This window comes from Cryptomeria japonica, chromosome 9 (genome assembly GCF_030272615.1).
Source record: "Cryptomeria japonica chromosome 9, Sugi_1.0, whole genome shotgun sequence".
In the NCBI taxonomy this organism is placed as follows: Eukaryota; Viridiplantae; Streptophyta; class Pinopsida; order Cupressales; family Cupressaceae; genus Cryptomeria; species Cryptomeria japonica.
The window spans coordinates 170,293,461-170,307,761 of NC_081413.1; the positions used below are offsets into that span (position 1 = coordinate 170,293,461).

The 14,301-nt window shown below is 35.8% G+C and overlaps 1 protein-coding gene across 4 annotated transcripts in view; it reads right to left on the minus strand.

The window, feature by feature from the left end:
* The window catches only part of LOC131037958 (uncharacterized), a 100,507-nt gene extending 87,844 nt beyond the window's left edge, over positions 1 to 12,663 (minus strand). For 2 of the 4 annotated variants that reach the window (XM_057970232.2, XM_057970247.2), the window contains exons 1-2: positions 12,147 to 12,658; positions 2,043 to 2,105 (exon numbers count right to left, since the gene is read on the minus strand). In XM_057970232.2, coding sequence (XP_057826215.1) covers positions 2,043 to 2,105; positions 12,147 to 12,443 — 360 coding nt within the window. In that variant the 5' untranslated portion in view covers positions 12,444 to 12,658. Of the gene's footprint in view, positions 1 to 2,042; positions 2,106 to 12,146 lie in introns of all 4 variants that reach the window. The other 2 variants (XM_057970239.2, XM_059211041.1) reach the window with 2 other exon arrangements.
* Positions 12,664 to 14,301: the final 1,638 nt, after the last annotated feature.

Genomic DNA, 14,301 nt, shown 5'->3' on the forward strand with positions numbered 1-14,301 from the left:
AGCTAGTCACTATACAGGAAATATAATCAATGCTTTGGGGCATAAGAGATGAGGGAAGTTGGCGGCAGCCAACAATACAGGAAGAAAGTCACTAAAGCAGCAGGCCAATACAACAGCAAGGCAGGTTCAAGCAGCCTTGGAGGAGATTTCAAGATTGTGCAAATGTTTTGTTCAAGGTAGGAACTAGTAGCGCCCCCTCGAATTGTTCTTCATATCCGGGCTCACTTGTGATAGCTTGTAGTTCCATACACCTTGAACCGGAAGGATGGAGAACAGAGTTTCACTGATGAATGCTGACTGCAACTGTAACAACCAACCTATATCCACTCAACTACATAATCTCTTTTGTAATCATTACAATTGTTGCGATCATTGGCTCGAAGGTATATGAGGACGATCCAGGGCACAAACATGATAAAGTCTTTATTGAGCTTTTCCTCTCAAATATAATTATATCCACTCAACTACATAATCTCTTTTGTAATCATTACAATTGTTGCGATCATTGGCTCGAAGGTATATGAGGACGATACAGGGCAAAAACATGGTAAAGTCTTTATTGAGCTTTTCCTCTCAAATATAATCAATGCTTTGGGGCATAAGAGATGAGGGAAGTTGGCGGCAGCCAACAATACAAGAAAAAAGTCATTAAAGCAGCAGGCCAATACAACATCAAGGCAAGTTCAAGCAGCCTTGGAGGAGATTTCAAGATTTTGGAAATGGAAACTAATGCTGCACTTCATAAGGCCAGGCAACTTCTTGGGACTAGATTGATCAAATGCAATTTGGAGGAATTTTACAGGTTCTTCGAAGAAAAAAAGAATCTATTGATCAGGAAGAAGCAAGCTCAAGCACCTAAGTTAATGAAAGGAATGTTGTATATCATGTTCAACAGCACCAGAAGAGGATATGAGTCTGAGGAAAGCTCTGGTGTGGAAGGCTCAAAGAAGTAAATACATTGTCCTAAAAATCCTTCTTTTTAAGGTTTGGAATGTAAATTCTTCATGTTTAATAGGAAGGGATCTGCCCCCTTAGCAGTGTCCTGTTTAACAAAAAATATATAAATACATATAGAGTGGCCATACCAAGCAGTCAGAACCCCCCAAGTTAATGAAAGGCAAACCACTGTCTCAGTAATTTATCTTTTACATTTAACATTGAACTATCAATCATCACGTGTAATATGTAACCTAGGTATAAAAAGTGATAAACCACTGTACCAAACCCAGGTAAAAAAATGACAACTGCCATACCAAATCCAAGTTAAAAAATTAGCAAACCATTGTACCTGAACCCCCACCCCAAGCAACTTAGAATTTTAAATTGGTAAAATTAAAATTAAAATAGTGTTGCCAATAATCATAGTTCACCTCTTGCACCATCTCTGGTCCAACACAAATTTGAGGTGTAATACATGGATGCAAAATCATTTTGCTTGTAATTTAGAGGCTTTGATATGTGGTATATCTATTTCAAACTATTGTAAAACACCCCCATGTCAAACACAAGCTATTGTTCAGCTGGTTGGAGGTTGCACTTATGAAAGGAGGTTACCATTTCACTTTCAACACGTCAGAGACCTTCCCTCACTTAATGAATTGGATAAGTATTGGAAACACTGTGAGCTCACTGGTGACTTTCTTGAAATTTTAGTTATGCGATCATTGGTATAGCTTGTGACAACCATCTAGCTGTTATCAGCTTGCTAAGCTAGTTGAGTGGGGCCCATGAATAAGGGAACTATGATTGCTAGAAAATTGTTTTCACGTTTGTAACAATTTGACCCTTCTCAAATCAGTTGGAGATTAATCAGCTCAAATTGACTGGTTCTATCATTGTTTTTCAGTTGTAACCCTGAGCACCCATATACAAAGATACATTTCAAAGGATTCATTTATGTTATTGTACAAATTTGGGCTGGAGGTTCATTACATAATCAATATAGTGTATGCATAATCATATCAATAGAAACTACAATTCCAAATTTAAAGAAAACTCCTCTCCAAATGTTTGAATATTTACTTTAAAAGCGTGAATCTTACATTTAAAGCATGCATTGCAGCTAAGGCGGACTGCTGGTCTGCAAAGACTGAAAATGCATATACCTGTTCAACTCAAGCAAATCAAAATAAGTAAAAACCACACCCGCTGTAAAAGAAAACAACTATACACACTTCAATCATAACTTCAAGTGTAACAAAATGAAAAAGAAAATAATCCATTAACCACCACTGACTGCAAAGAAGTTAAGAAATGGGTGCATAATTCACAAATCTCACATAGGCATACTATGCAAGGCAGTGTTAGCTTTTTCTCATAGAACATATATATGTATACATATGAACAATAAACATTGTTTAATTAAAATTCAAACGTATAGCATTCATATTCATTAGCTCCCCAAAATACTTCATAAAGCAATTATTTCCAGTGCACTGACACGATCTTTAAAGCCTACATTAACATCTTATGTTTCCAACCAGTGAACTGTCCCAACGGATAATTCCTTGGCAGGGACTGAATTGCAAAAAGACTAAACTGATCTAAATTCTGCTGATGACTTTCTACAAAGAGGACCAGTGAATCAACATAATACAGGGAATTATGGAAGACAATGTGCAATAATGGTTTATATCAACCTTGGCAAAATTATGTTAGTAAACTACATGTCATTCTCCATTAGAAGTTAAATTGAGCCATTAAATTGAGCCATGAAATGCTGATTCTAGTTCTTTATGTGGATGGCTTATTTCTTACTGGCAAAGATGAACTTATTATTAGATGCAAGAAAGAACTAGCTTCAGAATTTGAAATGAAAGATTTAGGTCTAATGCATTATTTCCTAGGTCTAGAAGTATGGCAAAGATCTAACGAAATTTTTTTAAGTCAAGGAAAGTATACTATTGACATTTTGAAAAGATTTAGAATGATGGATTGTAAACCCATGTCTACTCCTATGGAATCTAACTTAAAGAAGTTAAGTGTTTTTGCAGCTAACTCTGAATTTGCAGATCCATCTGAGTACCGGCAGTTGATTGGTTCTCTGATGTATCTAGTTAACACTAGACCAGATATATGTTTTGCTGTGAATGCTCTCAGCCAGTTCATGAGCTTGCCTAAACATGTTCATCTTGTTGCAGCCAAGCATATCCTAAGATATTTGCGAAGCACAGTTGGTTTTGGGCTGAAGTATCCACTTAACACTCCAATAACCTTGGAAGGTTATTCTGATGCAGACTGGGCCAGAAGCGTCAAAGACAGGAAAAGCACCTCCGGTATTTGTTTTAGCTTGGGATCCGCAGTAATCTCTTGGGCTTGCAGGAAACAATCCTTAGTGGCATTAAGTACTGCTGAAGCTGAGTATATTGCAGCAAGTTTAGCTTCTAGAGAAGCAATGTGGCTTCGCAAGCTTCTTGCAGGGCTGTTTGGTCAAGCTTGGGATCCTACAGTTATTCACTGTGATAACCAGAGTTGTATTAAGATGTCCATCAACCCAGTGTGTCATGACAGGTCAAAACATGTGGAAACCCATTATCATTTCATTCGATATATGGTGCAAAGAGGTGCTATTCAGCTGAAGTATGTCAGCACTGATGAGCAGGTTGCAGATATTCTTACCAAGCCTCTATCCAAAGTGAAGTTTGTGTACTTCAAGGATAGACTTGGTATTGTGGAAAATGAAACCCTAATTGAGAGGGAGTCTCAATCTCAGTGATACTTTGTGCTGTATCAAACCACCCTCTACGGGCAATGTAAGGTGGTATTGTAAACTTCTCAGGGAGAAGTATAATTATTAACCATCCTCTACGGGCAATGTAAGATGGTATTGTAAATGTTAACCACCCTCTGTGAGCAATGTAAGGTGGTATTGTAAACTTCTCAAGGAGAAGTGTAATTATTAACCATCCTCTACGAGCAATGTAAGATGGTATTGTACAAACTTCTCAGGGAGAAGTGTAATTGTTGACCATCCTCTGTGGGCAATGTAAGATGGTAGAAAAAGATCCTCTCCACCCTCTGCAGGCAATGCAAGGTGGATCCAGTCTATGCTTGTGTGCAAGCTGGAAGATTATGATTATGTAGTTCTATACTTGCTAGTGTGCAAGATGGAAGATTATGGTTATGATTCTCTTCCCTAATTAAGAGGGAGTGTTGTTTGTAATTAGGGCTGGCGGATTCCAATTGCCTTGGGCAACATTGGAATCCGCCTCCAACATATAGGGCCAGGCCCAATACCTCTCGGCTCCACCTAAAAGGCCTCCACACTACATCCAAACCCAACTCGCCTCCATGATAGGGCCGACCCTATCCAATTCACTTAAAAGGAATTAAAATAATTAATATGTTTAATTTGCAAAGAAGGCCGACATGATTGAGAAGTATTACTACTCCTATAAATAAAGCATATACTTCTCATAACATCATTCATTCAGTTTTGCAAGAAGGTGCGAAATATAGAGTCAAGGCAGTTGATAACAGCAAATTACATTAAAGTGCAGCAGAACATAATAGAAGACAGCGAACTCCATCAAATGCAGCAGATCACCACCAAGAGATAGAGAACTCCATTGAAGGCCCAAACAAACCCTATAGAAGGACTGCGAACTACTTGAAAGGTGCTGCTACCCTTGTAACACACAGCAAGTCTGATTAGGAGGACTGCAAATCATGATCTCCATTAGCAAACCAATTGTGAAGACTTCTATCTCATCTTCCTTGTGACTCCAACATCTATGCTGCAGATAAGTGTGTAATTATCAGTTGAATTCAAAACCATAATCAGACCTGAGGATCTTTTGGCTGGGTTTTTCCTCCTAGGAGGTTTTCCCAGGGTAACTGTGCTTTGTCTTTATGCATTCATTTCCTTTACTATGCTTAAATCTGGAAAACAATAAATTTAATTAACCTAGTTAAAACTAATTCTGATTTTCTGAGTTTTATTCAATCTGAAAGTACTAAAATTAACACTGGAAGAACCAGTCAATACCTTGACTTCTGGGCACTACGGTAAATAAGGACCAAGAAAAAAAAAACTCTAAGGCACTTGAGGTGCTAATCTCTTATACCTTTCTTGATCTATTAGTTTTGATTAAGGTGCTTCATCTAATATTCCACTATTACCATGGGTTGACTGCCTTTTACAGCTGAAAACACAATTTATTGTCTATATATTTTGTATACTGTTTGATATGCTTTGAGCATTGCCCTTCAAAACTTTTGATATTGAATGTTTTCAATTCAGAATTTAGTTCATTATTAAAACCTCCAACAGACAATCCGTCAGGTAACAATTTGCAATATCATGCATAATAATTGTCAGTGTTTCTGAACTCATCAGTAATTCATGGTTCTCAATAACATACCAACTGGTTACAAAAGTCATTGCCCAGAATGGCTTCAGATCTATCGACAAAGTAAACCTTTCCTGTGTCAGAGCGATTTAAATCCAATGTTACAGAATCCAGCAACAAAGGGTACCAGCTGTTAAATTATTTCCATTTATCCATAAGATACCAATACTGTTGCATTATTTTTCAATTTAACTGACATAACATAAACTAATATGCCTGCAATAGTGAGTCGTGACTGATTCTGCTAATACACTCTTTTTGAATTTGTGCAAATCCATCTTTGTATTTACAATGAAAAGCAAAGTTGCTATTAAAGAACTCAATTGAATATTCAGTATATACACAAACATCTTGACAACAGAGTTAAATTTGTAGGAAATTTTGGCTATAGTTGCAAATTATAAAATTTAATCTGTTTTTGAATGTGTGGTGAGAAACATCTTTAGACATACAATACATAGATAATTACATTTTTTTAAGTTTTAGTGTGATTCACAGTTGTAAAAATATTTTTCGAATGTTGGGCTAAGTAAGACACTTTTCATCTTAATCACTCCATGTTGCATTTTATACATCTTTGTCTTATTCCATGTCTTCTTTGAATGTTATAATTCAGAAGTCATTTTTCTATTGGCTGACACAATGGTATTCATTGTCTGGTGGTACCACAGCAAAGAAAGTTGTTAAACAAAAAGTGCTAAGATGTATGGTGAAAGTATCATTGGTTAAATGGTATAAGGTGATAATGAAACAACAGACATATGCTTATATAAGGTTGTTTAACATGAAAAGATTGTGGCCAAGAGAGAGGACGTAAAAAAAGATCTTTTTAAAGAGAAGCCTATAACCATCAAACCTAGTTATTAGTAAAATGAAATAAACAAAGAGAGTTATGGGAATGGCATAGAAAAGAGAGAGTACGTGTCATGTTTGCTGAATATCAGTAAAGACAAAAGGCAGAAATATGACAGAGATAGTGTATGATAATTTTTGGTTTTAACTGTATATATTTTTCAATCAACATTTTGGATCACACTCAGTGCTATGACAGAGATGGAAGATGCAAATCAGAAACAAGGAAACAGCAGAAACAGCTTTAGAATAATGATGTTTTAAAGAGACATCAATGATGCACAATAGTGCAGAAACACAATTACTTTAAGCAAAGTAGTAACTGCTTGAAAACAACAAGTTACAATGCTCAGAGGAATCGCCTCTAATTATTCAATTTAATTTTTATGATGTTTTGATAATAAGAAAATGAAGAGGACGATGAGAATGCAAACACAGTTCCAGTAGTTCAACTTGAAACAAGCTTTCATGGAAGCAGAGCATCTGGACTGTGATATATATATATATATATATATATATATATATATATATATATATTGTTTTCATGTGATACTTCTACCTTTGTCCTTGTAGTTCCACTGCATCTGGAGTGTGATATATATATATATATATAGAATTGACCCATGCTAAGCTTGTACTTACATGGATATGGTCATAAATTCCTTTATTTGTCTCATCATTCTTCTTTATGTTGTAAGTTAATTTTCCTCGCACTCAGGGACGATGCAAAGTGTTGGGGCATTTAGACCTCTTCCATGTTGACTCAAATTTGTGTTTGCTTTCATGTGATACTTCTTCCTTTGTCCTTGTAGTTCCACCACATCTGGAGTGTGATGTGAATTCTATATATATATATATATATATATATATATATATCATACTGACCATAGATCTTTGGATCCCTTGGTGTTCCTTTTCAATTAGTGATGTTGTGGGTTCTATGTGCTATCCTTCTCATTAAGGATGGCATTCCATGAATACATATCATTATATATTTCATGACACAACATTATGGTCTTGTCTATTGTCTCTCCCTTGTCCTTAAAATAACTTGCACTCCTAGGAGTTAGAAAATTATTTTAAGGAGGGTATCACATTGCACATTCACTTTATATTTCAAAAAAAAAAATCTAAAACTATTTGATCACAAATGTAGCACCTAGCATGAGGGAGCCTACTAGACTGTGGGCTTTTGTATATCTTGTCTTTTTCCATGGTTGTCTTGTAACATAGCTTGCAACAACCATGGGTTGATAAAACTATCGTATGGTCTCTAGCATAATGTAGCTTGCTAGGCATAGTTGTCTATGTCATTAATGTGTCTAAACCTTTGTATTCTCTATGTCACATTTGCCCAACATGTTTGTCTACAATTAACATGTATGTGGTAAGTTTACAGCTTAACAATTCAATTTATGCAAGATATCTCAGCTTTTGTGCAAGTCTCTTCCCTAGGGGCAAGTTCACACGGATTGAAGACTACATCCCCAGTAAATCCTGGGTAAAAGTCTTCTAACTCTACTTTAGCTTACATTTTCAATAAATTATATATGCTCACTAAAGAGGGAGCAAAATGTAGTGCCATAAATTGCATACCCTTGCAATTTCACACTACTCAAAAACTCCCTTTAGACAAAGAAAGAATATTTTGTGAATATGCTATGATCTTGTCAAAAAACCTTATTTGCAATGAAATTGAATAGTTCCTCATTTTCAGAATCCAAATTTTCTTGGATGTATGCGCTACGCGCGGACATCTACATGACACGCTAGCATCCCATGAAAAGGGGAAATTCAGCTGACCGTTGGAGCATTATGTTTCATAGAGATCACCAAAGTAAAGATCCTATCAAATAGGCCAGACTTCGCAAGCGAAGTCAAACCTACTTTCTTGGCTAAAAACACCTCCATTTTAAAAAAAGGCAACAAGACTTGAATCACTCTCACTCACATTCACTCACAGCAAGCTCTTTTACTGAACTTGAAGCTCTGGATACAACTCCCACTGGTCTTTCCTATTCTAAAGCTCTTGTGCATGCATTCCTCTCATATAGTTAGTGTAGAACAACCTTGCAACATCTGGAGGCTCATCTCCAGGAGATGGTCGCAGTTTTTTGGGGAGCTTTTTGTGCCGGTTGGATTGCCTCTCCTTTGCTATGAAAGCTCAATATTATTATTTTTAATTTTTCATAGCATTATCTTTTTGATAGCATGTTACTTTAGCGTCTTTTCTACAATCATTTTATCCATCTTGGTGTTTGTGGAGGTCAGAAGACCAAAACAGGTTTTCAATTAGGCAAGCCCCTAAATAGGTACCCTCAACCTTTCTCCTTGTTTCTGTGTGTAGGCTTTGTGGAAGCCCTTCATGGAGTCTCTCATGGATTTTCAACATTTGGTGATCCCTTTCCTTCTATCTAGTTAATATTTTAAGTTATTGCTGTAGTCGTATTTTCTTTTTGTTGCACTTTGCATTGCCATTTTCTTGGGATTCATGCAGGGTGCAATTCAACATTTTCTGAAGCCTCTGTTCATTTGTTCATAAAGAACGACAGCACGTCATGTTGTAGTCTGTGCGCAGCACTCGCATCCAAGACAGAAAGCCAATTTTAGGTCACAGGGAACTCTTCACTTTTTTGTATTTTCTACTCCTAAAGCTATCTTGCTCAAATTCTGCAAATAGACTTATATGTTGTAATTCATATTCTATAATTAAGAAGTGTGTAAAAGAACATTGTAAAAACTCTTTCATGACAATTTATACTTAAAACAAATAAACTTAGAAATTGTATTATTTTTGCTTATCTGAACGTGAGAAGGGAAGTAAACTCTCAAAGGATATTTCTCCTTTCATAGAAGTTCACTTTTACTCCTCTACACCCATCTAGTTCCTATCACTTCCTTATCTTTTAGTGACTTTACAAGCTCCGTCAATTGCTCTGCCAACAACACAATCATCACCTACAAGACACATCACAACAACATAACAACGTAATTCCCAATGTTCCACAAGGACGCATCCCCCCAAAATTCCTTGTGTTTCTGCGACAAGGCCGTTTCCAGGATGCAGCGACGTGGGGGAAACGTCTCCCCATGGCACCACCACCACCTCTGCCAAGTTTTTCATAGTTTTTCCTGTAAGAAACCATGCAAAACTGACTATGTTTCATGTTTTAACAAGAGATGTGAATCACTTCTGATTGCCAACTGAGAAGTACGCTGTTGGAATACTTCCATGATCATGCCAACAAAAATGTGCAATTATGTTCATCAACACCATCTGCAAATTTAGCCCCTTGGTCCGCATGCCCAAAAGTTATCCCTGCGTCACCCCGTCAGGAAACTCCGTAGAACTATGGTAATTTCTCTTAAATCTTACCACACATCTAGTGGCACCTCTCCTGACATATTTGCTATCCACAAACAGTTGCAATGCCATACCTGGGTGCTTACAATGCAAAGGAATCTTCTTGATGAACCTAGCATTCGTTAGAGCTGTAAGCAGTCTTGTAACTTCCATCTGCTTCTTAACCATTCTCTTGTATGGTAACGTACATTGCCACTCTTTTAGGAGCCAGCTTGGTGGTAGAATAAGGGAATAGCTTAGGCACCCAATACATCCAACCTCTCAGATCATGTACAAAGCTCTTGCATATTAACACTTTGCATTACAGTTCAAGTTGAAATGTCCAACTTGTTCTGTTATTTGTTTTCCCCTCATCTTCTCCAGCTTGGTATAGTTCTCAGCCTCTATTGTTCATATTTACGCTTCCACTATAGCACATTTAGTCCGCTAATTGTGCCTATCCTCCAGGTACTATCCTTGACCCCAAATCAAAAGGGGTACAATAAATTTGCAACATCTGTTCAAATTTTTCTCAGTTTTTTCCCAAATAGTAAACCTTGGTGCAGTAATATTTTTCTGAGAGAATTTCACTGGTGATTTTGGTTGCAGAAACTTCAAAAATTGTGGCAGGGAGCTTGAAATTACATGTTACATGGAGAGATTAAGAAACCAGAACTAGGCAATGTTCCCATGGAAGTGGGTGCACAAAGATTTTCTCAGCAGGCGCTGCTGAAAATAAACTCACCCATATGCATTAAAATAGTCCTTATGAAACATAGAACTTCTAGCCGACAACTGCAATGTACTGGACCCCGCATTCAATAAAACGATCTTACAAAAATTACCGCACATAAGCTTTTATTTGGGGACAAAATCCTCTAATTCTCAATGGGGTACCTGGACAGCTTAAGCTCCCTCTCCAGAAACCATGCAGAGCCTCCTGCCAAAAAAGCACAACCACTTCTTTCACAGAATGAAGAAACAAAATTATTTTGAATAGCTGTTTACATCATTTCATGAGGCCACCTCTGGATGAAAAAAATAGGAGTTCCAACCCTCTCCATGAGACCAAATGTTTTGTATAGTTTGACAACCCCAAGTTGTTTTACACATTTTCACAAACTCTTTGCAATGTGCATGCAACATAAACCAAACAATCCTACACATTCAATACCTTATTTCAGTCAGCTAGGAAATCTAATAAATTAACACTTGGTACAAAGAAACATCAAATCATGTTTTAGTTTCACCTATAGCACAGAAACAATAGTTCAAGCCTTTGGAAGAAAAACTAGTAATAATGGTTAATTATGATTTATGGAGAATAAATTATATGAAGCCTGTTTCATGTAATTCAAAATTTGAATTGACAACCTTCTGGTAAGTAGAGTAATCAATGAGTTGAATAATAATCAGCCAACCCATTAAGTCTTTTTGATCTGAAGCCTCTTCACTGCAGGCATCCAAAACTAATGAATAAATAAAAGACTAATTAGTAATTATTATTGAAAAATCCCATAACTTGGAGGCCATGCTATATGAAGTTGTAAAGCATTTAAGTATAGGTCACTGAGTTGATACACTATTGTAGCAACCGAATTTCAACGCTACACTTGCCATATGACCTCCCAAACCATCAGTGGTGAACCTTCTGACAATAATATTAAACAACTTAAGTGCCACATAGCTAGGGACCCTGGCAAATAATAACAAACAAAAACGATATGCCTGCCTTGTCAATCAGGATTTCATGCCATCCAAAATGGCTTAACAGTAACTGAAAATTTCGTGACACAAAATAATAACAATAGTTGAATGGAACGCGCTCGAGTGATAAATGCACATGCCCTTTTGAGAGAAAGGGAAAAAATTGTTAAAACTAAATATAATACCCACTCCAACATGCTGGGCAAGGCCAGGTGGAAGTCCTTTGCGATTTTGACAAGAGAGATTCCCCTTAATTGTGGTAGCTAAACCAAATGTTTCCCCAAACACAAGAAAATTTTCCAAAAAAAGAGTTAAAAAAGTATAAATGCCGAGTTTTGTTAGCTCTCACGGTTGATGGGTTTGCTGCCTTTGGCAAGATCCTCAGGATTCCCAGAGACATTCGTGGACAACGTGGCCAGCAAATCACTTTTAAACATGCTTCTGGCCGGTCTTCATCTAAGTGTACCTTGACACTAACCACAAAGAAAGATAAAGCTAATAATAATGCCAAAATAAGCTTTGAAAACATCGAGGCTATCATAATGGAAAACCAGGTTCAAATCTCAGTAGACATGATAAAATATTGTGATAGAGCAACTACAGCATCCAAATTACCGTGTGAACCATATGCTTGATAAAAGATGCCAGATACAATTTCGGGATTAATTTCTCAAAAGAGCTACCCTGAGTGATAACAACTAAGCCAAAGGCCTAAACAATTGAGCAACACACCAAACTAAAATAAAGACAAAAAAAAATGCATATCATGCCATAACCTCTCCACTCAAGTTAAACATTTCAACAAAACCATACTACGACATATCCGCTAGGGTTTACGCCGCAAAAGAAAAGCCAAATTGTAGAAAGTAAAATGAAGCAAGCAGAACACATACCAGCGATCCTTTCCCTGATTGCTTGAGCTGACAAGACTGATAACCAGGGAATTCGTGAAATAGATTATAAACTTCTCGGTACTTGACATCGTGGGGAAGACCCGCAATGAAGAGGGTTCGAACTTGGTCGTGGTATGGCTGTGGCAGCGACAGCGGCTGCGGCTGCGGCTGCACATAGTGTGTATAGTGTGGCTGCGGTTGCGGATGAGGGGCGTAGTATGGAGGCGGGTGAAATTGCTGCTCCGGAGGAAATGCATGGTGATAGAATGAAGCAGGCGCTGGCGGGTATGCTGCCATTTTCGTTTCTCAATCACCTCTTTTACTGATTTTTTAAATTTAATGTTTGAATAGAGGTTTTATAGAATGAGTTGCAAGGCATTCAAATGATTTGGATCACAAAATTCCTTCAGCTTGTTTTGGAGTAGGCTGAGAAAATGCAAAGCGAAGGATTTTTTTATTGTTTTCCTCTTTCTATTCTAGATGCCTATAATTCTGGCACACTTATGCCAGCACGACTGGAATTTCCTTTTTCAATTTTAGTTTACAATTTTAAAATTTGTTAGAACATATCATGTGAAATGGTATATTTTTATATACCTAGTTCTATGTTTTTATGAAATTTTAAAGTATCAAATTGTAAAAATAAAATAAAAAATTATATTGAAAGAAAGTCATTATATTTTATAAGAGTGTGATTTCAAAATATTTATATTTATAAACTAGTTCTATGTTTTTTATGAAATTTTAAAGTATCAAATTGTTGAAATAGAATAAAAATTATATTGAAAAAAGGTCATTATATTTTAAACGAGTCTGATTTCTTTATGTTTATATTTGTAAATAAACAAGGGAAAGCACAAAGACATGTAAATGGAGATGGAGGGAATTATGGAAAGAGACATAGAGAACAAAGGGATTGAAAAATATGTATTGGAGAGTAAAAGAATAATCCTCGAATTATTGCACTATAAAGTCATTCAATTAATATAAAATATTTTTTAACATATTTTTATTATATTTTTTTTAAGATATAAGTATTTGTTAGAATTTACGTAAATATATTTAGTATAAAGGGATGTGTATTTAGTCATATTCTACTTTCTAGTTTATATTTGGTGGAAACAAAATTTAGAAAAAATAATATAAGGAATGTTTTTCATTAAGTTCAATAAATAAAAATATTTAAATTTTTATTATAGATTTTTAATTTTTTCAATTATACATACTGTAGACTTATAAATCTTACCACTTTCTTAAAATGAATATTTAATATTTATTTTAACTCTATTCCTCTTATTAATTAAATTCTATTTAATTAATTTCTTCATATTTATCTATTTGATTAAATGAATTACTCAATTTATTTAATTAAGTTCACCTAAACCTTTTCTAGCCTTTAATTAAATAAATCACTCTATTTAATTAATTCCCCTTTTTCCCTTTTTAATTAAATTTACATTTAATTAAATTGATCCTTGCAAATAAATAAATCTAATTTATGTATTTAAATCCCCCACTTGTATTTATACAAGTTGCATTTGTTTTGTTGAAATAAAACAATTTTATTTTAATTAAAATCCTTTTCCATCGACTTGCATTTTCCTACATCTCCCACTTGCCTCCTAAACCCCTTCTAGATTCTTCTCATCACTTCCAATTTAGCCTAATTCATCTCCTAATTATTGTCACATTCCTAAGCAAAGAGAAGTCACTTCTCAAAGCCTCCAAAGTCTTCAATAACCATTACAAGTTTTATGTCTTCAACAAGTTAACCCTCAAAGTCTTCCTAACCATTAATGGTTAACTCGATCTTCTTGAATGAATAGAGACTTTCTCTCTAACTCAACCCTCATCTAACATAAGGGTCTCATCAAGCATTCATAGCTTTAATCTTGGTTATCCCTTTAACCCTTGCACAAGAGTTTACCCCTTGGGTAAAAGCTTTATCCAATGGATAACTCTAACCTAATCTTAACCCTTACCTCCTAAGGTAACCTTCATGTCTTCTCAAGCATTTAATGCTTCTTCCATCTCCTCTCAAGCAACCTCTTGTTGACAATTGTCACCATTTCATTGGTGAGAATTGTGAACATGGATTGATTAACTTTCAATCCTGGCCTTTGTTAAGATTATTCAATCTTGACCATCCATTGCC